Here is a 27,944-nt window from a genome sequence, read left to right as displayed (position 1 = left end):
TTCAGCTAATTTGTCTTGATTAAAAAGCTATTAATGATCGATAAAAGGAGAGCAGGGACAAACTTTGCCTCTTGAATAAAATCTCATAATGATGAAATGCTACATGATAGCCCTGAATTCTGCATGTGATTCTTTTCCAAGGTCAATGACCTATTCATCCTTCTTTTGGCTCAGAGGTGCCAATATGCAGCTTTATTCCCATTAGAAATTGCATGTTAAAAGGGGACAAGGATAAGATGTATTCTGTAGCAAGACATGCTAATCTCCAATAAGATATGAGGTCATTCTTCTGCTGATGCTTTTGAAAAACAATGTGAATCTTCAAATCAAACCTAGTAATGAACTCACTGTAACTGGATCTAGCAGTTGCCTCGAGTGATAATTACTAGATAAAGAAGGGCATGAAATGGTCATTGAAAGCAAAAGGAAGATCAGAAATGATTGAGGTAGGTAACTTTTATTAAATTAAAACAAAATAAGGACAAAATAACTGTTGTATCTTGCATTTGAATATTAAAATTGGGCATCAGGAAAATTTTAATGTAACAGTATCAAGTCAAGTCTAACAATAATTCAGAAACTTACCTTCAACAAGTTATGGTCAAGGACAGGCCATAAATACCCACTATGACAAAGGAAGCTCTTGCTCAATAAATAATCACAACTCACTGCTGAGTTTATACTCATCCTGAGTGTCTCTTGAAATTGTACTCACGAAATTATCAACTTCAGTGAAGAAGGTGAACTGTTATGTCACTTTGATGAACTAAGTTCAGATTCTCATTTCTTCTTTTTCTTCACCTTGACATTACTGATTCTTAGTAATGCTTGTCATATTTTTATGCTTCCTCCTTGGTCAGCATTTTATGTGTTTATCCAATAGTGATACAAGAACAGTATATTGAACTTTTTAACTGGAATATTTTCCCAGAATTCTGACTTTATGATCTGCTAGTGAATTTTCTTGACACCTCATTTTTTTTCTACCCTGTGTGATAATCTTTCTAGTGGTTCATGCCAGATTTTTCCCACACTGTTTTGCCTTTGATAATCCTATATTGTTGACAAATTTCATAGGAATTTCCTATGCCATAGTCTAAATTTCAGTCGTGAAAAGTCAACTGGGGTATCCTAATTATTTTATTAGGTCTCTTTCACTTCAGTACAAAGACCATGTTGGAGAATGCTATCATGCAGACCTTAAAATCTATTTAAATATGTATGCTGATCATACTACAATTTTTCTCTGCCACTGAAGCATTGAAAACGTCTGATACACAGAGATGAGATTTATGAAATGTTATATATGCCTGGAAACACTCGTATTCTCCTATTGTTTTTTGCCTCTAAGGGCAAAATATATATAAAAGTGTTAAAGCTAGAATTCTATTAATCTTAATAAGTAGAGAAAGCAGACTGTCTCTTTACATTTTGTCTTCCCTTTTGAAATTAGAAATATGCCTGCTTTCTTCAGTTCACTTGGCTTTTACACAGACCTCCATATTAAAAAAAAATAGATAAGGTCTCTAAGATTACAGCTTCTTTTTTTAACGTTTCAGCAGCAACACTGTTGACCCCTGGTGCTTGTTATTCCTAAGGGTTCTGATTGCCTCTTGAATCTCTTTAAAATTTGGCTCAGCTGCCTAGAAGATGGCCAGTTGTTGTTAGCCTTTTCATTTTCTTTACCGGGCTTGCCTAAGCACTCCTACCATATTTCTCTACTTCCTCTCCTTGTAGTTAGATTATTTTTATATTTTATCGGGCTTTCTTATTATTGATATTCTTTTCTTCATGCATTGATACCCTGTAAAATTTTTGAATCATCTCAGACTCCTTAAACTCAGTAATCAGAAGCAAATTCTCTACAAACTATGATCCTTTGAAAAGGTCCACTCTTGCCTGAGGAACAAATGTACAACTTGCCAATAGCCCCCCCCCCCAATCACACCATAGTAAGTATCTCCTCCAAAGGAACCACTGAAAGCTCTGAATTTTGTATTTGAATTTCCCAGAATATAACGTATTTCACTTAACACACCCAAAGCCATTAGGGAAACTGGGGATAGGAGCTGGTATAATTAAACAACAAATTCACACTAGAATGAACCCCTACTAAAAAGCAACAATGGCTTTAAAAATTCATTTTCCATTGGGGGAATGCTTCTCACAAAATATTCCTTCCTTCTCTGAACCTTCAGGCCTTATGCAGTAAAGGTATGAAATAGCTTTAAAAGAAAAGCTTGGAAAGCAAAATTTCTGGATACCAAAATCTAGGCCTTGTAGCTACAGACTTCAGGGAACAGTAATGATCAGTCTTCTAGCACCAACCTTCTTGTATTTCTTTGCTAATGATTGGCTAATAATTACCTTTGCCTCTCAATTTTTCACCTAAAGTCTTATTAAAATTCTCCTACTTCTCACTATCAATTAATTCTTCTTTCTCAGATTTTGGAACTGATTTTTCAATATTGTTTTCAGTCTGTCTTTGAATTTTGTTACTCATTTTGATCTGAGGGAGGGCTTACATAAACCAGTTTTGTATTTTGTTTTTGGCTTCTGGAAAGAATTTACCTCAATGTGTTTCTCGTAGCAGAGCTAAGTTTCAAGGTAGTCAGATTGATCAGGGCTGTGTTTAGTCCAGTGTTGTGAATAAACGTGTTACAGTCTTTCAAGCAACAGTTACCATGTTTGATCACACTCATGTTCTCACCATATTCAACAGGAATTTCTCTTTATTTCTTGTTTTCATACGAAATTTCCAAGAAAAGCCTGTCTCTATCTTCTCTATGTCTCCCTTTTAGGTAGTAGAAATCTGACAATAAGGTCCTCCCTTACACACTTTTCTAGACTGAACCCAGTTTCTTTGGTTGCATATGTCGTCTGCCTCTGCACCTTAGACCTTTTCATGGCACTCCAGAGGATTGCCCTTAATTGGTTGGACCCTGTACTAAGGATCCAAGAGTGAACATAGTATTCTCTTTGCAGTTAAATGTGTCCTGAAGTCATGAAGGATACTCATGTTTTTAGTAAATTTATTCTGATTCATTCTTTCATTGAAATTTTGTATTGTTTTTGTAGACTTGCAGTTTCTTCTTCAGCCTTTTCACATTCTGTAGTTTCTGATTATATTGATTACACTAGCATGCTGGCCATGTTATATATTAGGTCAAACTTGTTCATTTGCATTTGGATGTATTTCTGGGAGCTCTACTTTTTGTTTTCCTAAGGTCTTCCATTTTGCTATCAACAGATCTGCAATTTAATATAGCAGACTCCAGAATTATTTTCCTGAATCAATATTTCCCATTTGTGTGCATAATTTGGATTGTCTAAAGACAATGTCTTCTACATGTGCTCATATCTTCTGTATTTTCTCTACTATGTAAATTTTTTTCTTATGACTCTCTTACGAGACATTCATATGAGTTACTCTTACCTCCCTCTAGATTTTTGATGCCAAGAGGCAAAGATTTCTGTCTTGACTTAGTAAGTGCAAGATCAGTCTAGCTAATAGTAACTCCATCTGTGCTCTTCGCCAATGCTGGTGAGTAGTTGTAGCAAAAAATGCAGTACTCTGTAAAGGCACTCTAAAAATCTGCTCAAAGTAATCTAGTTTCAATATCACAAAGCACTTAATATTATTTCCATTTTGTTTTTAACTTCTTCCTTTCCGGTACTAAAACTGTAGAAACTGTAAGCTGTCTTACAGCTGTTGAAGATAATCAGTGCATTCATCATCTAATAATCTTTATTTTTCTTCAGTGAAAGTAGATATATTGCTGAAGTCAATACTGAGCTATCTTCTTTTAATCTTAATTGAATGTATGTCCACTAATGGCTTCAGAGGTATTTCTGTTGATAATGTATTATAACTGTTCCCATTTCATGTCTTGTAGTCTTTCTTTCGTCGTGAATGTAGATCCTTCTCTGTTTCTATGTATCTTATATCTAAGAAGTCTGTGATGTGTGCAGAATTCTGCTTTGCTTGTGCTGTAAGAGTTTGGGGAACTTTTGGCCTATGTAAGATCTAATGCTCTGCATTTCTAATTCCTAATTTTTTAACAAAGCTGATGGCTTTTATTCATATTGTTAATCATGGGGTTTTTTTTAAGTTTTGGGGATGACTCCTTAAAATTGTTCTTTGCTGTAGATCAAAGAAGCCATTATTAAATTACTGTTTCTCGTATACATTCTTTTAAGCTGTAGATGAAATCATTCCTTAATCTTCTGTAGAAGTATTGAGCTCTTGGATTATTTAGCTATGAGCAGATCTTCTGATCCACTAAGCATGCTGAAGGTTCTTCTGTCAACTGAATACAATTTATCAGCATTATTCTTGAAATTGTAGACAGTATGTTCTCGCAGTCCTTAGGCCATTGTCAAATATACAAAATAACATTTTACTGTATTTTTCCATGCATTTTTCCTTCTACTAAAAATGTCTAAAGATGCCAAGCTGATGGGAACTTTCAGCTGACTCAGTCTCCTCTTTATCCAGTGCTTTCAGGTGGTGTAGATCATGGGGTGATGTAAGATTTTGACAATTCCTTGTTCATAAAATTTTGGGAGACTTTAAAAAATACCTTCTGATGCTTCTCCCAACTTACTAAACTGTCTTATTGGATTTGTATTGTCTAATTATCTATAGGTTTGCTAGCTAATACTTCCTTTGAAATCTAAGTGATCAAAAGCCTTTACTGGTGATCATTTATGTTACCTTGCAGATCAGTAAAAGATGTTGGTAAGATATGTGGGGCTGCAAAACCTGCAAATTGCATGTCTCAGCTCCAGCATAAATATATTTTCTTGGGAAATTTCTCTAAGTGGTTACACTTTTTCTTATCCTTTTCATCCTTTATTTCTATTGCAGCAAAACTCAATAAAATCATCAAAGGTAATGAGCATTTATTTTAAGTTAGGGTACATCAGGCAGTTTGACATTTTTTACCTATTTTACTTTTCCTCAACTAAATGAGCACTGTGTGCTGGAACAGGTCATGTCCCTTTCTGTCACAGTCCACCTTGTTTTGTGATTGTGCACCCTTGGATGCATAATGGAGATATGGGTACTTCTGCATAAAGAAACATAGCTTAAATGAACTGTAAAGCTCTGTGCTTTATTGGACAGCACTTTTTGAACTTTTTTCCCCTGGGTGAATTATTCAGAAGATCTTTGTAAATGGTGCATAACTTCAAATTGGATCCATAGAATGTAGATCAGGTAATTGATTCTCCTCCCTAATTTCATTTGTTACATGATCACATTATTGCTTTTCCATTTTGATTAAGTTTTTTTTTATATTATTCATAGCATTACACAAATAATCTAAACCAGGTTCTAATATCTTAATCTCTTATTAATTAACATTTCCTCAGCTCACTTCAATTGCCCATCGTGCTGTCTTTCAAGGTCATTTCTTGCTAAATCAGAGCACTATTTCAGGTAAAGATGTCTTCTTTAAGTTGTAGACAGATTGAAGTTGATATTGGTATGAGATGTGTTGGAAGTGATAGTAGAAAAGTGATCAAAACCCACTGAAGAAAACCAGAAAAAAATAGAGAAGTTCTGGAAGATTATGTACTTAGCTATTTTGTTGTTGTGTGTGTTTTTGGTTTTGTTTTGTTTAGTTTTGGTTTTGTTTTGTTCTTTGCTGGTTTGGTGTTTTTTAGATTTCTTTTCCCCGAAAGTATTTGAGTTTCTTCGTAAAGTGGTTCAGCATTTTAAGATGAAACTGTTTGCTTTGAGTAGCTTTCTCTTGTGCTAAGACAAGAAGTTTTCTAGTCATGTTCATGTGGAAGAAAAAGTCCTTATACTGTGAGTTCTCAAAGCTGAGCTTCTGCTGTGTTTATAACGAGCAAACCTATTTGTTGCATGGAGAGAAAGTCTATTCTTTAATGTCCATTGGAGTTGTGTAGCTGCTAGCAAGGCATTAGCAGGTGCTAGCTATACAAAACAGAGTTTCCTGTTCAGCTGCATTTTTTATTATTATTTTTCCAAGAGGGTTCTGATGTGAAAGTTATAAAGAGTTGAATTTCTCTTGAGATAAGAAATTACAATTAAATGGAGACTGGTTGATCAGCCATGACACAATGTTGTCAACATGAAATCAAAGCGGGGAGAGTACATTTGCATTTGCTGTCTTTGTAGAGTGAGATTATGCTAACAGCATGGAGCTGTCTCAGTCCTCTAGGAGCACAAAGAAACTCCACAGCTGCAATTCTGAAATGCTTTCCAAAGAGGTGAAGATTACACCTGCTCCACGTTGTCTCCAAACTGTTTCTGTGCTAGAATAGCCTCTGGCTCTGCCCAGTACTTGCACTGCAGTTCCATGCTTATCTCCTGTGGATATTCTATGGGATTAGTGAACTCTATGACTGATTAAATTTTCATAATGAAATCATTTTCCCATAACTCAGATTTAATAAAAGGATATGATGCAGAGTTGTGTCATTCACAAACATAACTGATATAATTTCATAGCTTGCCTTGTTAGTGGTTTTTGTAAACAAAATGGAAACACAGGAAAAATTTAGTATCAAGCTTTCCCAAAGTCCTAATTCATTGGAGCAATACAAACACCATGATTTTGTATGGTTTTGTTTATAGAATATACTGATGTCAAAATTGACTGCTTACATCTCAAAATCAGCAATTGCTGTATGATTTACTGATGTCTGTGGGAAATTTGGTAGGTGTATAAATTTATATATTTTTCTTGCCTGTGTATCTCTTGTTAGAAAGGTGCTAAAATTCTCCAGCTGATAGATATCTGGTGAGCACATTAATGAATTGTATCTATCTAAACAAATTTCTACACCTCTGCATAGCATTTGGAATGATAATGTGTCAGACCAGGGAAATAACTATCCTTCTTGTGAACAGGGGTCATTCCTATGAGTTTTATATTAATCTGGTAAAAAGGACAAAAAGAGACAAGATGCAAAGGGAAAAAAAAAATCAGTGGCTAAGGACATAGGATACACAGGATATGCATAGAGGGCTTAAAAGCCAAAGTGGAAACATCAGCCCTCACTGTAACTCTGAGGTCCATACAGAGGAGGTTCAATTCTTGGGAAGAGCTCCTTCTAATGCAGATGCAGAGCTGTCTTTGGTACATGTATTAGGGAAGATTACAAATAACTTCAAGATCTGAGAATTGAAATACTGCTGAACTGAGAGATTGTGAAATCTGTAATGAGCAAAACACTCACTTTTCATTCTGTTCTCCATTATCTGTGGAAAAATAATTCTTTCTCATCCTGAAGGAAAAACCTTTCCATGAGAAGTGCCAGAGCAGGAGTCTGTGCCTTCAAAAGCAGCACAACTTGGGCTATACCCAGCAAACAATGGCAGTCAGGGAAGGAAGAAAGGAAATTGCTAACCCCCAGGAAAGTCCTCATCCTTCACTTGAAGTGAATCCTTTTTGTACTGTTCTAAGGGGCAGGAACAAGATGGAGAGAAAACAGGGTTGTACTTCTCTGTTCTCTATGGAAAAAAGTGTGCTGAAATACTAGCTTTTCCCTCTTACCCATAGTTCCCCTTTTCAAATATTTTTTTTTTAATAGAGAATGAATTAGTCCTTCAGTTGGGTGTCCCCCTCTGAAAAGGGAGAGAGGACTTTGAGACTATATTAGAGGTGCTTTTCATAATTACTTGCTAGAAACTAACACAAAAGGGAAGCGTGAACATGTTTGCAGGAGCTAGCAAAGTATAATGAGGGGAAAAGCCTTTTCTTCTGATTCTTATTTATATTATCAACACCAAAGAGCTCTAAGTCATAAACCAGGACCACATGGGGAGGTTATGATTCAAATGTAAGAGACAACACATGTATTGAGACAGCTGAAGGAGCACAAGGAAACAATGAGGCAATGTTGGTCAGTATGAGAGGAAGCGTCTCAGTGCATTATTAGCAAAACATTTTCTCATGTTTTTTTGTAGGCATCACAGCAAGAGAGTTTTAATGAGGGATTTGAAGGAAGATAATGAGATTGTGTGGCAGATGCTTGGAAAAAATCACAGAGGAGCTTGTTTAAAAATATCTAAATGGGTAATGGAAGCCAACATTATGGTCTAACTGGAGACAGAGCTCATTGGAGATGATAGGTAGGATGAAAATGAGGAAGAATTTGAAGATGAGGGCTTGAAGATGAATAGCTTATATCTGATTATTTAGAAAATCATAAGCAGGCATTGGTCAAAAAGGCTGGCAATTTGATTCCATTAGATTCTGTGTGAGGGGATCAGAGTTAAATAGAGGAACAGATGTTATGATAGTAGAGTTTTGAAGTGGATTATAACAGTGTGGACAAAACCTTTGTGGGTGAGCATCAGTGGGCATTCATTAAAGGTGCTATGCAGAAATAACAAAAAAGATTTAGGCTCAAGAGTACTGCATTGGACATTGACTTGTTTACAAAGCAGATGATGTGATCTAACTTTCTAGAGGAACATGTGATAAGTTATATATTTTAAAGGGAAGCCCTGTCTGGTGTTGAAAGAAAGTTGTGTCAGTGTGTAGATTGTTCCTCTTTTCTAGTATGGAAAGCTAAAAATCTTTTGTCTGAATGAGGGCAATAAAGATAGTTAAAAAATAAATGCATACAAAAATACAGCATGAACAGTCATAGCAACAGAAACTTCTGTTTGATTTTCTTGGAGACATACTTATACCATCCCCTTACATTTTTTCAAAATGTAAGGTTACTTTGATTTTTAATATAATCATCACAATTAAAAGTTCAGTTTCAGCAGTGATTATATTAAAATGCTTGCAGAAAAAAAGGCTAGGTTCTGTGAAAATCAGGGGTTTAATACAGATGATCAAAGCAATTAGTATATGCCACAGTTGAGACCAGGTAGTTAATGGGTGATTTGAAAAAAAAACCTAGTGCACACAATAGATTTATATTTTAGCTTTTATAGAAGAGGAAAGCAAATACATATTCTTTGTGGGAAGCCTAACCCTATAGAAAAGTCAACATGAGAAAAGACATGCTGAGCTGTGTTGTGAAGGAATTTTTAAGTACTTTTCATGCGAAGTTCACAAAGGTAGCTGGAGTAAGAAGCCATTAAAATTAATGGACAGAACCTCTAAACATTAAATTAATGATTTGCCTTAACATTCACAAGTTAGTGGGTGACAGATGCTGGAAATGGCTGTAAATTTCCTGTGAGAGGAAGAAGAAATGCTGAGGGAAATCAAGACCATACCTGAACAGATGATCAGGATATTAGAATATCTAAAGATTAGCAAAACCCCAAGGGCAGATGGAGTCCGTCCCAGAGATGAAAAACCCAAGAACCTATGCAAGTAGAGGCAGCATCATGTTTTATTAGAAAATATTGGTAGACTTAAAAGTGGTGAGTGGAAACTGAGAGACAGGAAATTAATGATATTTAGGGATCACTTCTGCTCTTGAGGAAAGTGTCAGATAAATATTCATTTTCAGAAAGGTATTTGTTTACAGGCAGAACTCAGAAAGGGAAGACATTTATTTGTTTTAAGTAGTGGTCTCATTAAAAGTTAAGTAGGGAGAGGGAGAGAAGAATGTAAGTGCTGATGATTTTAAGAACCTTTGTCTATAGCACAGTCAAAAAGGCCAGATTTTCAAAAGCTTTTCTAGCCAGCCAGCATCTCTTTGCATGTATATGTTCCTGAGACTTCCTTTTCAGAGCTGGTGGTTCCTTGCAATGTTCTGAGGGTTCAGTGGTACCAAGAAGGCTCTGCATGCATGAGATCCACAGCAGCGCTGGTGCCGGTTTGGGCTAAATATTGGTCAGGCACAGCTGCAGCAACTACCTTATTTGGATAAGGGAAGGTGGTAATCTTTGGGAGATGAAAGAGTTCTGGAGTTATCAGGTAAAAATCCCACAAAAATGAAAGCAAATTATTTCAGCCATTTTTTGAGGGTCAGCATAATGCTAATTTTCACTTACTAGAGTGACGCTAATGGGGACCATAAGCGGGTAAAACAGTGAAAAGTAGATTTTGTGTAGAATTTGGCATTTTGATACAAGCAAGCAAAGTAATTCACACTGACTTGGGATGGCTCAGGAAGCAAGTTCAGTGAGCTCATTTGTACATACTGGGTGAAAAAATGTAAGAGAATTTTAGGAGGAACAAGAAAAAGAAAATACCCCAAAGTCACATGCAAATTAGCATTAATCAGGAGGATGATCTAGATGAAGGAATTACAAGTATATAACTTTATTTTACATAACTATTTATTTATGTAATAACAGCAAAAACCCCAAGGAACTTTAAAGTTCAATAAATACTGCATTGAATATAAATTATTTTAGCCAGCTATAAAAATCACAATATCTGTGATACCAAAATTTCTATTATCTGTGTAATTTTAAATCTTTTAGTTATATCTTGATATACAGAGAATGTCCATATAAAAATATACGGGCTAATGATTCTGGAAAGGAAAACATAGAAATCTGTGTTTATTTTAGCCAGGGCACTTATTTCTAATATGAAAATAAAAATGTGTATGCCACCAGTTATAGCAACAATCAGTCATAAAACTTAGTGATGAACAAAATGCCATTAGTTCCATATTTAATTTGTCATTGACCTGCTCTATTTAAATATAAAGCTGGTTATTATAATCTAGCAACAGTGGTATGGCTGTGAGTACATCCCCTGAGTTTTTCTTGTCTAGTGGAAATGTCAAGATTGTATTTTTTCTCTCTGTTTTTCCAGTACAATACCTCTTAGGAGATCCACAGTTCTTAGCAGTGCTGATTGATGACCTAAGACCAAAGTCTATCAAAGTTAATTGAAAGACTTCATTGTCCTTCTGATCAATCCCTCTGTGCTCTGGTATTTTGGACTTGTGGCTTTTCCTTCAGTAAGAACTGCTTTCTGTTGTTTCCTTTTTACAGAACAAGAGATTTACTTTTAATCAGACCTCACCAGCAAAGAATTTGTTTCTCAGGAGAGAAAAACCCAGTTTTCAGAGCCAAAGAAGATTTTGAGAAGTCTAGGGGTGAATGAGGAAAGAACTTGCTAGAGGCCTCAGAGAATTAGTGAAAGCAAGCTGAGAGATCTTATTATGTTTCATGGTTCTGCAGTTTGGAGGTCTAAACAGGGAGGCTAGAGACTACCAAAGAGGATGGATCATATATCACAAAACCCAAAATCTCATGGACTCACTGGGAACCATTGGGGAGATACTTTGTATTGTTGGTTAGTAACCAAATCAGGTTGCAAATGATGAGGTGGGTTGGAGGTGAGAGTGCAGAAAGTCTCCCCTTTTTCTAAGAAACACATTCTGCCTAGAGAAAATGATAGCAAAAGTCTGGTACACTGTTATCCCTAAGTGTTTCAGTTGTAAATAGCTGCAGTAGTCTCCTAGACTAAGCAGATTCTTTTTGCCATCCCATTGTCATTGCAGGTATCAACTGATCACAGATGCCAGATCTGCAGCCTTTAAATCTCCCAAGTCAGACCTGCTTAGTTTGCTGACAAAAAGAAATTTCCCAATTCAGTACTTTGGAGTCAATAAAAATGTATCTGTGGCAGAGCAAGGTGCATTCTCTTCTCCCTGATGTACCATAATCATCAAATTGTAAGCTAAGATACAATTCCAGAAATAACGTTGCACATAATAGATGATGTATGAAGCGGAAAGAACATAGTTAATTTGCAGAGGTGAATTTGAGCTTTCATGTCCATCAGACAGGAAAATCTGGTTTTGACTGCAGACTGAGAACACTTTAAATGGAAACCTCTGATGGAAATATATATGGAATGCAAAGAAGTGTTTATACGGTCAATTTTCTATCCAGATGAACCTTCTTATTTCTTCTTGTCAGTTTTACTAGGACTTTGTATTAAATTTCCTTGCAGTTTTTCCTTGTATATCTTTCTAACTGTAAATTTTTTTCATGGTTTCTTGTTTTTACAGAGATATTCTATGTCTTGCTGTGTGAGAAACTTTAATGACTTAATATAGGGGTCACAATCCAAAAGACAGAAGTATGTAAGTTTTATTGCAATATTAAATTTCTAGTTCTTACTCTGGTCTGTGTTACTTTACAGGTCTTTCCACACAGAAACATCTATGATGTTTTGGGACAACATCTAAGCATTAAATTTAGTCTTTAAGATATTTTCAGGGACTGGACTTTTAGCTGCATTCCTCAAGGCCAGGTAGTATAATTTTTGGATGTTAGAAGCCTGTTGGAATAGAATTTGAAATGTAAACTTGAGTTTAATTTAAAAAATCTATGCTCTTGTTTTTTCTTCCTATGATAACTCTTTGGTTGCTTATTCCCAAGTGGTCTTGAACTGCCTTGAATTTCCATCATGGTAAGGATACGTGTGTGAGCTCTAACTATGAAACAGCTGACATACAGTACCTAAATCTTTTGTGATTACTTGTTCAGGTATCAGTGTCATCACAGTAGATACCCAGCTAACTGGGAGCGCAACTTATGTATGACCACATTTTTTCCCACTTGGATGTCTGTACCAAGATATGCTGTGGTATCCTTGGCTGGTATTTCATTCTCAGCAGATGGTGGGACAGAGCTGTGCATAATTTGCTTGGATATCTTGATAACAGTGTATATTTTTTCAGAAAAGCCTATTCTTGGAGGTTAAAGAGGATTTTTAAAAATGCTGTCCAGCAGTTGCGGATTTCAGAATGGAGTAGGCTGAGAATTTCCTGACAAAGCACTTTTTATGAAGACTGAAGGTATTGACAGGAAATGGCTTGGTGAATTTGAGTTTCAAGTCTTCTTAAACATATTTTTTTGGTTCAGAAGGAACTCCTTTACTGCCAAGAAATAAAAGAGGAAAACTTCTGGGTGCAGGGCAAGTGAGGTGGTAGTATGCCCATCTCCATTTACACAGTTGGTTATTTTTTGTTCTTCCAGTACAAATCTACTTAAATGTTGGCCATAAACCTTGGCTGCATTTTAATATTGGCTGTGTACTTGTGATCTTTCTCTACTGATGCTTAAAAAGGGCATTGACTCTTTCTTTTATTTGATTTCTGTCTGGAGCTATAAAATTAATCTCCCAGTGTCATGCTGCAATGAGCTGTGTCAGTGGAAGAGAGATAAGTTTCATTTTTTTTGCTTTAAAACTTCTTCCAAAGTTACAAAGAGTTGAGCACATTTACTTTCTCTTTTCAATTTTAACAAAGCGCTTGTCTTTTTCCCTGCATTTCTATTTTATCCGTGTCATTTTGGTTCTTTGTTTTATACTTCACATTTTTTCCAGACTCTTTTTTTCCCCTTCAAGCCTAGTTTATAGTCTCTGACAGGATTCTTTCTATGCTATCTGCCAAAACATCTGTTCCTTTTCTGAATAAAAAGCTTGCTTCTCCAGAAAGTGTCACACGGGTCCACACCAAGGATAAACCTTCATTCCTCTCTGTGACTTTGCCAGTGATGGACTAGCACTGGGAAGCTTTGTATTCTTGTCTGTCTTGTCTCGTTTTTCATTTTGCCAAATTCAGTAGAGTAGTGGGGCAAAAAAGCAATTTGTATTTAAATGTACACATTTCTTTTCAAAATATGCTAGTACTTACATGTACTTTCTATTTTTAATCTTGTAATTACTTCCTGAATTTCTAATCGAAGCAGAAACTTATTAACTTCAAATTGATTCTACTTAAAAAAAATTCTATTGCCTGTTCTTTTCTGCCATGACCATGTTTGAATTACTACTCTCACTGAAAATCCAGCACAACTGTCCTTGATTCTTCTTGGACTCTTTTGGCAATTCTACAGTTTTGCAGTAAAAACAACATTCAGAAAAATTTTGGGTTGCCATGAGAAAATTATGTAACTTGCAGTACTTTGATAATTCTGATGCAGTTGACAGTTTTGCTTCTATTGTAAAGTTTTTAGACAACCTTAGCAACAGGTCAGTATTTCAAAAGAATATTATTTTTATATTGTGTTCCCACAGATAATAAGATTCACATAATAAGTTTTGTAACATTTTATAAATGGTCAATACTAGCATTGAATGACTTAAATATTTTTCTCAAGTACGGATAACAATCTAAACCAAGACACATATTTATTGTTCTCTATGTTGTGAAGTAAAGAAGTGATTTTCATATGTATTTGTCAGTTTTATGATTTGCTGTTGATTTGTTGCCAAGATCATTGACTTTGGACTAAAATAGTACTAAGAAGATTAATACTAAGTTTGTGGTGAATAATTTTAAGTTCCTGCAAACTTTTGAGCTTTAGTGTGGTAAATAACATAAGACAACAATGGATAGAAACTTTCCTCTGGGCTGCATCTGATTCACTAATTCAGCCCCCTGAAGTTTTAATTAATTTTCACAGAAATTAATGAGTACTTTTTGCTATTTTTTTTTGTCTTTGCCAGAAATTTCTTCATTCTTTAAAGGAAAAATGAGTATTTCCATTGCAATATTTGTACTAGTTACTTAGTGGTTTCCAGTGTCAATCTGGTAGGGGGATGGGGAAAGCACATTCTGTTTCATTGTTCACTCTCTCTGCCAGATATAAAGAGAGTTTCTCCAGGTCGCAGAGATTTGATAAATGCTGGGAAGCTGTGTAAAGAGAATTGCTAAGGAAATTGAATTCAACCCTTCTCCATGGCTTGATTCCCCCCTAGAACAGGTGGCCTGGCACACTGGCCACAAGTTCCTGTTGACTGCAGCCATCCAATACCTCAGTACCCTTGTGCTGGGGATTTGTTTGTGGAAGCTGGCAAGCTGCCTTCCTGGAGGAGCTGCAGCAACAGAAAGAGGGCTGGGAAGGCTTCAAAAGTCCTGAGTCTTTTCATGGCTCTTGTTGTGTTTTGCTGGTTCATAGAAATGCTTAAGAAAGTTGGTGTGTGATTTGTTAAATGAAAGTTTGTAAATTCTTAGTCAAAGAAATATTTTTGACACCACACACTTTCTTAGTCAGCTTTCTGCGAGGACTTGCATGTTTCACTTGCCAAGATCTCAGGGCAGAGGGAGTTTTCTAATTTTTGGTTTAAACTGCCCAAAATATTTATTTAAAAATAATTTTTGTTACCTGTGTAGGCCTGTCTTAGTATGATCAAGACAGTAGAAAATGTGAAGTGTTCTCAATCCTGACAAATATCAATGACTCATTTAATAAGTTGCTATAGACTGGGCTATTCAGTAACCTTGTGGAACAGATTAGAATTTTTGTTTATGACAGCTCAGTTCAGGAGTAACTCCCATAAAGTGCAGTCAATGCTTCTATTTTTATTCTAGAAAACCAGCATTCTCTTTTTGTCCCTTGAGGTGCAACCCAACTGGCTGTTAGCCCATCAAACTGAGAGGTACCTTTAATGTGTTCCTCTGTGAAGCCCGAGCTCAATTTACATGGGAAATGGCTCCCTCCAGTAAACAGCTACAGTGATTTTTATTTACTTTGGAAGATCTACATTTTTCAATGGATAAAAATGAAGAGAATGGGGCTCTGACATTACAAAAAATTCAATGCAGTCCTCTGTGCAAGCTGTTTTCTGAACCAGTAAGCACAGAGCTGTACAGTGCCCCAGTTAAGGTCTACTAGTAGGTGGATATAATTAGCTGCTGCACAACTTCGTGTCCACACAGACTGTCTGCTTTGAGGGACCTTGCTAGTATTTCTGTCTGAGATATTAATCAGTACAATCTCAGGGCAGTAGACACTGCATTCCAGTTTGCAATGGCAATGCGCTCCCATTATTACAGAAAAGTAAATATAATGCAGTACAGAAATCTTCAACTGTCAGGTTTAAACCAGAAATATGCTTCTAATCTTAGTTACAAATATGACCCTAAATCCTGCAAAAAACCAATATATATTGACAAACATATGTAAGAAACATGAAACTGTGTGAGAAACTGTAACAGTACTAGGCACTGGTATTTACAGGAAAATTATCAGTTTAATGTGATATTAATCTGGGAGAAAATGTGCAGGTAGAAGCTTATGTTCTTCTGATTTTAAGATTTGCAACAATAGACCATACTGCCTCTATGTTTCTTCTCTCTCAGCAAATGTTAGTCTGAAATATAATTGAATGTAAATTTGAAAATAATCAAAGAGAAAGTCTAGATTTGGAGATACAGAATTTAGGATAACCTAATCCTACTCAGAAGAATGAATCAAAGAAAATATTCTCCATGTTGCAACTGAAATTTGAGGAGGGGAAAAGCTTTTGTTCCTCTTTTTATCTGTATGATCCTTTTTTAGAATGAAATTCAAACACAAAGTGAATCTCAGCTGGTTTGGAATTATATTACCATCTGGGGGAAGATTTTGAAACAAGCCAAAACTAACAGATTTTCTCCAGCCCCTTAAGAATTCTAATTGCCAGGAGTTGGGCATTTCTGTGGAGAAAATTGACAGTGCAGTAGTGTGAGTCTGCAAGATTTGTCTTGGCTGCAAGGTCTTCTTGGCTGAAGAGACTTTTTTTGATTCATGTAGAATCACCTAGAGCTCAGCAGATATTTTTAATGTTTCTAGTTAGACAGTTTCTTTTACTTCATCTGGAAACTATGGCCAAAGCTGCAATTAACATTGTCAAATCTGAGTATATTCTTGATGATGTTGTTGGTTAAAACCAGTGTTGAACTGAGAGGGTCAAGGCGCATGCCTCAGGGGGTCTATAGTGTACTTCAGAGTCCCTTGGTAAGGATTAGCAATTAAATTACTAGTTCGAGTCCAGGAAAGGTCAAGAGTGATTAACAATCTTTGTTCCATTGGTTAGTGGGAAACAGATGTAAAATGAAGTGATGATCAAAATCCAATTCCTAGTAGATATTTTACATCATAGACACCAAACTCCTAATGATCCCTTGTTAGCAATCTGATTAGAATGGACAGTAATTGAACAGGCACTGAGAATTGCCATGCAGCAAATTCCAAATAATAATTCCCCATAACCAAAATTACTTCAATTTTCAGTCTCAAGGACAAGCTGAAAGTTTCAGTCTTTCTGTCTGAGATTTTTGTATTCTGTTAGGAAATCTTCCACCCTAAGTAATATCAAATCATCTTTTGGGCCTAAAATAAAGCTGAAAATTATTTGAAGGTCTCTTAATGCAGAATCAGCTGCATTTTAACTTTGTAATGCTTTCTTGATAATTTTAAATATATGTGGTTTATCCTCAGCTGGATTAATCTGACATGGATCTGCTGAAAAATTAGTTAAGTAGCTGTCAGTGAACCTGGAACAAGATCTGATTCTGCATTACTCAAAGTACACAATTGTATTTAGAGTGCACAAATAGTTTGGGAGAAAGTATAGCAAAATTATGTGTATGATACATACAAGGCCTGCCCTTCTTTTTCTTGTCATCAACCATTTTAGAATTAGGTGAGAGGTTGTATGTTAAGGGCTTAGAATGTGTAAGGGTTTGGGGATGGGGGCTTAGGATTCAGGCATTTGCCTAGGTTATCATGGTAGTCCATGATATGGCAAAACTTTAAATTCCAAAGCTTTGTATTCTCATACTCCAGTAACTCATGAGTAATAGAATGTCTTTCTTGTAAATATGATATATTATAGACCAAATCTGTGTACATCCTGTTCTCCATGGAAAAGCTGTTCTGAAATTATTTGGAAATCTATCCTATTAAGTCATCTTGGAATACTGCTGGATTACACTAGATGAAAATTTTCCCATGTTTTAGCAATAAAATACATAAGATAAGCAGAAAAAATTTCCAATGGATGAATAAAATGCTCAAGGTATCTCATAAGAAGTATGGACTTCTTATAAAAAAGTCCAGCTGGACTTTTCTTTCTGTTTTATGGTCTCTTGTCTTAGTTATCTGTGGAGCAAACTAAGAGAGGAAACACTCTAAAAAGCTAATAACTTGAACAAGGTAAGATTCTTCTGATTTCCTCTAAGTTTATAAAAATTAAATCATTAGACTTCTATATAGTAAATTTGAAACAATGGAAAAATATTCTTGTTATTCACTAGGTAGCTTATGTACTACCCAGAATTGGTGTTGACTGACTGCTGAAAGATAAAGGGGGGCCAGACAGATTCACATTTTGAAAGACATTTATAATGTCTTCCAAACTGTGAATCCAATTTTATTTCTTTTGGATGGTGGTTTTTTACAATGACATTGCAACACAATACTCACACTAGACATGAGTATGTTTCTTTTCACTATCATCCTTTGACAGAGGAACACATCAAATATTTCCTATTAACAAGTGTTGCCCTGATTTTTCAGCCTTCTAATGTTTGTCATTCTTAGAGTTTCTCACACTTGTAACAAAAAACAAAGACTGATGTTTTGTAAATACGCATTCCTTCCAGGAAGAAAGACTAATTGATAAACCTCTAAGTTGACCATTGGGGTCAAAGAGGTGTTACTCTCAGTCCCCAATCCCTAAACAAATTCCAAACCCTATAAAAACCCCAAATAATGATAAATTTCCTCTTTCTCTCCTTATTTCTCAACCTGACAAGTGAGTGTAGTTCTTTTGTGTCTACTAGTGACAAACAAGGGCAGTTTTTCCTGCTCCTGTAGAAAACTGAGACCACCTAATTGTCTACAAGTGGTTTTCAGACTTCTTGTTGACACAACTCACTTCTAAGCTGACTTTGTTTCCTTGAGTTCACATCCTTTTTAAAACAGCTAGTGGCATTATGTATAAGCAGTTATTGGAATTGACCTTTTATTCAGTACATACTGGATGTGAAATGGGAAAGAGAAGTACAGAGATTTGTACTAAGTCTTAGCTCTGCAATTGAGTTAGGACATCACTAATATTTCTTCTTTTAGCTTAGCCTTTGTCAAATCTGTTTCAGTGAGAAATCTTTCTTGGTCAGTGACTATATATGTTTAGCTTCTAGTACACCTTAACCCTGACCACACGAAGGTCTGTGAGCATTGCAGTAATAGTAATAATATATAACACTAACTGTAGGTTATGAAAGGATGTTTATTCTGAAAGTACATTTAAGAGAAATACAAGCAGGACTGTCATTTACTCCCTGAAAAATGCAACTGCTAAGCCTTTAAATTTAAATTAAATGCTTTTATGAGTTCACTGAATGTTATTTAGCAAGTATGTTATAGCAAAGATGTGTTACCTTCTGCCTTAGAATGAGGATATTATTGCTTTTTTATATTTATCTTTTGTATCAGCATTTGGCACATAACAAATGAAATTTGCTTGCTAATGTTAAATTGTTTTGTACTGCTGCTCAGCCACAAAGATATAGAAGGATGAGACAATGGAAAGAAGTTATTTGCTTTTTCTGGGCAGACAGATAAATGTAACAGTGATCTTGACCCGCCCTTGATGAAATGTTTATTCTATGAAAGGCAAAGCACTTAATTCCTGTCTGAATCACTCCACTGAAATCTTGTTCATGCAGAAGGGTGCATGAGTGGAAATGCAGATAGAATTGGCTCAAATATTTCAGTGTGGTCAAGATGGTGATGTTCAGAACTGTCTGAGGTCAAAGCACAGTCGACTCCACGTATCAGTCAGAAAAATGAAGGCTTTCTGAAACTTGGTGTGAAAAGTTTGTGTTTGTCTATCCATTTTTTAATGCCACTTCATTTCCTAACTTGAGCAGATTTAGGCAAATAATGTCGGATTGTCCCTGAAACCTGAATTTTTTGTACTCTAAGAATATGAAAATAGGATCTTGAGTAAGTAATGAAACCCAAACTTGTAAGGATTCCAGCTTAATTTTCCAGACTCCAGTGTTCTTTTTAAATTTAGAAAAAGTCTTCTGGCAACCAAGATTTGCAGGTTTCACTGTAGTCTAAGCCTGTTTTGAAAGACCAATTGAATTTTTTTTTACATATCTGAGAAGTTCTTGGGATACAAGGTAAGAGTAATAAATGCTATATTTTTATTCTTTATGTAGGATAAATTATATAATTACATCACTACTTTATTACTCTGCAGTCATTATGTTACTATGCAATTTAAAGTATTTTCACCATCAGCATTTGGAGAAAGCTCATTGGTGTGTAGCAGTATATTATAATCTGCCTGTAAGACTACATTTCTTCTAGCCACTCTCTAGAAATGCAGTGATAGATAAAATCGCTGGAACTAGTTTTGAGGTGAGCTGGTAAGCTGAGAATGCACTGTATTTGCATTAGAATAGCCAGTGCTGCAGTATTTATCTTTATGAGCTGAGTTAATATTTCTTGCTAATTGGAAATGTCTGGACCGTTTATAAAGGCTGAAGGCAGAGAAAGTCTGAAGGGTTTATGAAGCTGGTACTCAAGTCTTGTTTGAAAAATAGAAGTCTTTCTGTTATTTGAAGGTGTTTAGCAAAAGTCGGCAGGCATAAAATAATCCCAAAGATGTCAGTTTGCTAGACCTTGAACTGTCTTGTATTTAACTTGCTTCAGTACATCTTAATAAGAATTTAAAGTAATGTAACAGAACCACTCAGGAGAAGACTCATGGCCCCCATAGACAAGTTCACGGTGCTACTCATCCTAGAAGCTGGCACACTGGAGCAATATTCACATATTCTCTTCCCAAGTTTTTTGTTACAGTGTGAAAAACTTAGCAATGAATAACCTTCTTCAACTTATGTGTCAATGCCCAAAGGACTCTTAACTCATCTCAATTTAAATTAATGACCTTAGTGATAGTATTAGCAATTGGACCATGGCTCTCATGAGCCAACTATTTGCATATGGAATTTGATTAATCCTGCTGGCTATCAATTTTCACTTTTAATTAGGTGTGATACTATTGCAGAAGGAAATACAAGACTAGTCTCAGGGAGTGACAATGTTGATTTCCTATTGAGTATTCTATTCTGTTTTGTTTGCTGTGGTAAATTCCCTGACAGCATCTGTTTGGATCTGCTCAGAAAGGTACCATAGACTTTTAAACAGGTCTGTGCAAGCTCAGTGGTAGTCAGAACAAAGAAGCACAATATAGATTGAAGAATAATAGTTCATAGGATGTAGAGAAATTGGTTCATGGTATCCTCTTCTGGTACTCAGTAACTCTATTCCTCTTAATGGCATAAGTCTCTTGTAATCCAGTGTCCAGTCAGATAAAGACCAGCTCTGTAGGCAAGTGTGGCTAGGACTTTTACTGAGACTACTTGGTTTCCCTGCATCCTGACAGAGCAAATGTACACTGATGGTAGAGTTCTGCTCAGATTTGGATCAAGACTAAATTTTGCTGGATCTTGTAAAGGTAACATGTGGTGTCTCCTGATTTCCAGCAGGCCAATCCATATTTCTTTGACATCTCTGCACTTTGGGAACGTTGCGACATATTTGTGTATGTCCTAGCCAGGAAAACAATGTTCAGCACTTGGCTTGCCTAGCAGAACTGGTGCCCACATGCTGCTCACCACTGAGCATACTCCTGTAAGAATTAGCAGACCTTGACAAAACCATCAAGAAAATCTCAATAAAAATTAATTGAATACACTTGCAATAGAATAGCTGCTCAATGCTTCCCTTCCTTACCAGAACGACTTTAAAGAAATACACCTCTTTCCTCAGAAATGAATTTTAATAGATGTTGATATCCACTGACCAAAACAATGAATGGTCAATGCCTATTAAACACAGTTAGAAAGGCAGTATATTGCTGTATCTGCTTAAAATTCAAAGAGAAGAAAACCTTCTTCTTTGAGATCACAAAAGACTTCTGTGAAGTTAGTATGCGTATCCAGCAAGGGCATAAGGTGAAGATGAAGGCATAAAAGTTAGCAGGGGTATGCCAGACTCTGAACATTGGAACAGCTTCCTCTATGTTTTTAAAATGCCTCTCCTGAAGTATTCAGCTGTTTGTAATATTGATCTTCATGGTGAAGAACTGGGAATTTTAGTGGAAGAAATTTATATTTTTGCAATAGAATTTCTTGTACTTGTGGGAGTCCTTTTTTTTCTCCCAGAAGCATCTCATATAAATATAAAATTCCTTTGTGTGGCAGTGTGCACTCTGCCAACATCAGTGGGAGTTAAATCTCTTCAAAAGGCATCTTTGTTCAAATTCAGATTTCTAGGATGCACCCATGAATACCTATATGGAAAGTGACTCAGCTGTATCAACATTGTAATTCTTTTCTCTGGAAAAAATATAGCATCAGACACAGAAAAAATAAACTATTTGGGCGGATTTAATTTTATTTAAATTTTGCATTGACAGCATATGATTGAAAACATCAGAAAGAAAATGATTGACATTAATAGAGTATGTTAATAGTGCACAGTGGCCTTGTCTATTATATAGTACCAGGATATGTTAAGTTACAGTCTTTTTCACTTTCTTCAGAAAATATGGCTACTCATATGATAATGGATATTTTCTTCAGTGTGTTACACAAAAAGCAAACTATAGTGCAAATTTTGATTAAAATATTGCTCTGTGGCCTTTCATATAAAATCTAATTTTATTTAATATTGCTTTCTACATGTATGCAGAAAATGGCAAGCTAATATTAATAAAAGAAGGCTTACAGGAATGTGGAACAAGAACAATAGATCCTTGTCAAAATTTATTTACCTAGCTAGACTTTCATTTCAAAGTTAGCAGCACTCTGTGATACTGGCATAATACAGAGGTCTTAAAACTCTGTTAGACATTTTTAACCCACTTTAATTTATTCCATGGTAGTTTAATCCCCTGCCGAACGGGGATGGGGTGAATTTTCTAAAGTCATAATCCACTGAAGTAAAAAATCTGTAATGACAACATAGACAGCAGGCTTCAAGAGTTTAGCTTAAAATATTTCCAAAAATGTAAAACTTGGGGCAAGAGTTAATAGGATATTTCATACTGTTATATTTCAATCCTTTTCCAAATCTTTATACATTCACTTGCATCTCTGCCATCAGAAATACTTGGGCTTGATTTCTGTTCTTTTAAGGCAAAAACCAGAAAGCTGTAAAGTTCCAATGCGAAGGTTTTCACAGGGTATTGTAACTCATTTGGTCCTTCAGTTCACAGGCTTTTATATGTGATGGCATAATGTTTTCTAAACTGGTAACTGGGCATGAAAATGAAATTAAGATACATAATACCACACTGTCTTCATCCTTCTGCTCCTCTAGGATTTTTACAGTAGACCTTATTTGTGGGTGAAAATTTGGCCCACGAATTGATTGGGAAAAGTTCATGCACTTCCTATGTACTTGAAATCTACAGTTTTAGACTCTTGCTTGACTATATCTTCGGAGCTGCCTAGTTCTGGAAGTGGCTGTAACTCAGACAACACTTTATTTTCTTTAACCAGGAAGCTCCTCTAGTACCAGCCATAGACTTTTATAGCTTTGCCTGCCCTCAGTAGCCAGGCACCTAACTTCTGCCTGAACCCCAGAGGAAAAACTCTGCCTCCGTGCTAGGTTTTGTTGTGTCATGCTGGACCAGATTTTGGGTGGCATCAGATAAAGCTGACTGATGACTTGTTCAAAACAACAGGATGAGAGAGTTCTGAGAGTCTGAAGCAGAGTGGAGGTGGAAGGGTGTTCCACATGGTAGAAGATTCACACAGGAACAGACAAGTGCTTGTAAGCGGTATTAAGTGAAAATCAATACATTCATACTCACACCCCCAACTTAAGAAGTCTTTGATCTGCAAAGATTTGAAAATTAAAAAGATTTTCTGGTACAAATGGCATATTCTTCCACTCATTTTGCATTTCTTGATAAAATCAACATTTAGCCATTGTTGAATGCATGGTGCAGGACCAGATGGACTTCCATATTGGTAATTCTTTGAAACTCCTAAATTGTTGGCAATTATTCCAATGTCAATAATAATCTCTCTCTCTCTTTTTTTTTTTTTTTTTTTTTCCCCCTCTAAAAGCTACATGTTTGGAGAGAAAACAATGAGTTTTCTTCTTTGAAAAATAACAGTGAAAACAGTGCCTGTCTTCTCTCCTGCTTTCCAGGAAAAGGGTGGAACAAACTGTAGGACTGGCTTTTCATCACTTCCTGTTGTGGTTCTGTGGTTTTCGTTCTTGGTTCAAAGGTCCCAGTGTTATCCAGGCAGACACAGGAGCCTGGATTTTTAATTCCGAGTCTGATTTCCACTCTGATAGTCTGTGAAAGAGTAAAGGAAAACTTTCTATGGGTCTGACTGTCACAGGGGAGAAGGCAGCACTGACAGAATGAAGCAGAGGAAAAAAAAGGAGAAAGAGAAAAATAACCATTAGGGCACTGCTACTAGAAGAAATGTCTCTGTAATTACAATCTTAAGTCTGATTGATTTAAAGTACCAATATGTCTTAGATGACTAAACACTTTTTAAAAGCCTGCTTACTGAACAATTCTTTTAGTCACTAGTGAACAGAACAGGATCAAGAAGACTAACTTTTCAGATTCTAAATACTTGTGAAAATTTTTCATGTGATTAGATCAAACTCAAAAGATAACTATTAGTACAAATCTGCACTGTCTCTTACAGGAAACCTCCAGATAGGGAATTTCCTATATCTAAAAGGAGAAGCAATACTAGCAAACATGCATGCCTTGCTGTATGAGTACCACATCACTTCATCAACTTTAGCATGGTTACAGATGTATAGGGAGAAATGCACTACAGCAGGACAAGGGAGTTTCAGAAGGCATTTATATAGAGCATTCATTGCCTTGCTTCCAGCCTACAGCCTGTGGGTTCTCTCTCCATAGAATTGTCTTCAGGGCAAGCTGTGCACCATAGGTCAGATAATTCTTGGTTACTGTTGGGTGACTAGGTGAAGAGCATTTATGGAATTAGGACAGTTCATCAATAACTCATGGCGATAGAGGACACAAACCATTCTGTTTCTCTCTTGGTTATGGAATAGGCCTAGGATCCCAGGTGAATGAATAGATGAGTCAATCCCACCCAAGATCATGGACTGGACTGGCAAAGAATATCATTCAGGACCTAACAGCTGGCAGACCACCAGCTTTTTTTTCATCAGTCTGTTACCCATTCACAGGGATTGTGGCAGTGTCACAGCTTAGCCCACAGTCCAGGAATGCAAGGGAGAGGAAGTGAAACTCTAATTCTTGAGGATTTTTATTGCGACCAAGCACTTAAGGTGCTTTGCCATCTTTGCATTTCCTGAAAATTATTTGAGAGTAGCTAGTTTTTAGATTTATTTATAACAGGCAACGTACATTGTGTAGAGAGCTAGCTTGTTTCTTTTGCAGAACAGCCATTCCAATATCTTAATACTTTATGGTAACAACTGTTAAGAATTATAATGCACCTAAACAAAGCTGTGTTGCTAGTCTTTTATTAGTACCCTCATCTTTCTGTGGGTACAAATTTCCTAATAAAACTTTGATTCTTAGTCAGATCTCAAAGAGATATCAACTGATGCAGGCACTGTAATTTCAATGATGTTAAATTTCCCTGAATTTATATCAGCTGTTGTCAGCTGAATTTATATCAGCTTCTTGTCTTGTATAACTGCTGTTGTATGAATGATGAAAAAGGCTCAAGTAGCCACATTTTTGTTTTAACAAGGGCCATTTGAAGCAAGAATGATAGCTCATAGATTAAAACCAGAAAAATGCAGAATTTAAAGCCGAGCTGAGCACAGTTAATAGAAGTAGTCTGAATTTTGTGACTCCTAAGGATGTTCTATACAAAAATTGTGGTATCAGTGCATGTTAAGTTCAATTTCTTAACCTAAAGATAGCTTAAAAAAAATACATTCCCTCTGTTTTCTGTGTGACAACAAATTACCATTTTTATGCTTAAATGAATGATCCTAAGTGATTACTTTAGAAAATATTATTGAAAACTTCAGATACTTCTTTTTATATGGTCAATAATCAATTCAGTTCTCTTTAATGACCAAAACGAAATAAAATATTATGAATTAGAAGAGAAAAAAGACTTTTTTCAAATAATGGAAGGTCATTTTTGCCATGACACAGGACAAAGCTTCTGCTGTATCTTGAATACCATGTACCATTCTGGTCTCCCCATTTTAAAGACAGAACTGGGAGTGGAGAAGGACAAAAAGGAAATTCAAAGATATAGGTATAGAATAAGTTATGTACGAGGATTATTTGCATGATTCGGGTGGCTGTTAGGGCTGGAAAGGAGATCAATATCTGTTTACTATTATGAATGGATATAGTTGAGGCATGTACTAGAAAGCTAGAAGGAGGCTTCCTCATGCAGCTAGGAATCATCAAATTTTCCACTCAATGATATTTCTAGAAAAAATACTTTAAGCATGGCAGCAAAGAAAAGTAAGGAGGAGCATGGGAAATCTGGATAGACAGAATTTTCCATCTGAAGGGTTCTCCAAAGAAGATGTCAGAAACCGGGTTCAAAACAAACCATAAGAGGAAACAGAGCTGTGGAACTCACTGCTGAAGTATCTAGTGAATGTTTACAAAGGTTCATGCACAGATCAGTCTGTTTCGAGTTACTGAAACATAAAACTCATTTGGTCCTTCAGTTCACAGACTTTTATAAGTGATAGCATAATATCTTAAAATTGAAAGAGAAATGATGAAGCAGAAAACATATACATATACAACATCTAGCAGAGGAAACTAGAATTATTGGACAGTTGGGAAGAAATTAGGGGTCTATAATATGCTTGCCATGTTCTTGCCCTTCTGCAGGCATCTCTTATAATTGCTATTGGAGACAAGATGATTTTTCTAAATGAGTCTTTGGTTTGACCCTCCATAGCCACTTTTGAGTTCTCATTTGACATAGTAAATCATGATTTACTCATACTCATCTGAGTTTGCAGATTTTTTGAGTGACCAACACACATTCTTTCTTTTTTCATGTTATGCAGCAAAAATCTTTGGACGTTAAAACCAGAGACCCGTTTCTGTGAAATGTTCATATATGTGGTTTTCTGTGTTTGTCCTCCCTTTCCAAAGGGTCCATTCTAACAGGTACAAGTCTTTCAGTGTTTTTTACTCTCTCTTATTAAAACCATATGTCCATTATTTTCCATTCTCAGTTTCTTTGCTTATTATCAAATGCCTGTAGAATATTGACTTCGGCTTTTCTGGAAATTATTCACTGAATAAAATATTTCCATGCCACTGGTAACTTTGTACAGTGTGTAGACAGCTGCAGGAAGAAAAATGGATCTAAATGGAAGAATAAACTCAGTCCTGTTTCCCTCCACTCATTGCATAAACAGGATGAATATAAGGACAATGGATTCAGTGACAATTTTCTGTGTGCTGCCCTGCCTTGATAATGGTCCAGCTCATTGTAATGTCCATCAATACTCTCCAACCTATGTTGTATCTGAGATACCTTACCGAGGAAAGAAAATTCTGAATTCTTTTATACAGAGCATTTGCAAACAAAGTGCTGCCAAATTCTTACAGTCCTATGCCAATAAAAACAGTCTTCATATTTGATTAGTTATTTACCTGAAGAGAGAGATTATCCACCTTGACTATTAGATTGTTTCTGTTTTCATTTGCTCTCAAGTAGTCATATATTCAGAGGAATAAATGCATAATTTCTAATCTAATACAATAATTATAGGTAAGGAACTGTAGTAGAGCTAGAATAAAAGGAAAAGAGTGAGAAATCAAGATGCATTCTTTACCTTTTTGAATTACTATTTTTTAAAATCTCAAATTGGTCAGTCTTAAATTAATGTTAGTATACCTATGGTTGATTTTACACTGAGAAGAGGTCCTAGATCACCACTTGAGGCTTTCATGGTTTCCTGAAATTCCTTTTTATCTTCATTTTCTCTGCTGTAAATGTTAAATTCCTTTTTATCTTCATTTTCTCTGCTCTAAATGTTAAGGTTTGACTTGGCAAAGCATTCACAGCTCAGTGAATTGAAATTTCAGTGTCTTGAAAGAGAACTCCAAAATTTCTGAGGCAAATAAGCTGCCTATCCTTTAGGAAGTCCTAAAAGAATTACATATATTAATTAAAATATGTATAATGAAGATAAACATTAAAACCCCCATCATTCTCAAAATATAGGATAGAAAATGAAAGTATTCTATTTTAATTGACTA

The 27,944-nt window shown here is 35.8% G+C and overlaps 1 protein-coding gene across 2 annotated transcripts in view; it reads left to right on the top strand.

Moving 5' to 3' along the window:
• The window catches only part of NXPH1 (neurexophilin 1), a 138,494-nt gene that overhangs the window by 104,396 nt on the left and 6,154 nt on the right, over window positions 1–27,944 (top strand). The window contains exon 1 of one of the 2 annotated variants that reach the window (XM_066185304.1): window positions 7,865–7,878. The exons of the other annotated variant lie outside the window; for it this stretch is intronic. Coding sequence (XP_066041401.1) covers window positions 7,873–7,878 — 6 coding nt within the window. The 5' untranslated portion in view covers window positions 7,865–7,872. Of the gene's footprint in view, window positions 1–7,864; window positions 7,879–27,944 lie in introns of those variants that run through there. 2 annotated transcript variants of the gene reach the window in all.

The sequence above is a fragment of the Chamaea fasciata genome, unplaced genomic scaffold, assembly GCF_029207755.1.
Source record: "Chamaea fasciata isolate MVZ Bird 193981 ecotype frontalis unplaced genomic scaffold, bChaFas1.0.hap1 SCAF_1, whole genome shotgun sequence".
In the NCBI taxonomy this organism is placed as follows: Eukaryota; Metazoa; Chordata; class Aves; order Passeriformes; family Sylviidae; genus Chamaea; species Chamaea fasciata.
The sequence above is the reverse complement of the archived record's forward strand: the minus strand, read 5'-3'. Positions and strand labels throughout refer to the sequence as shown.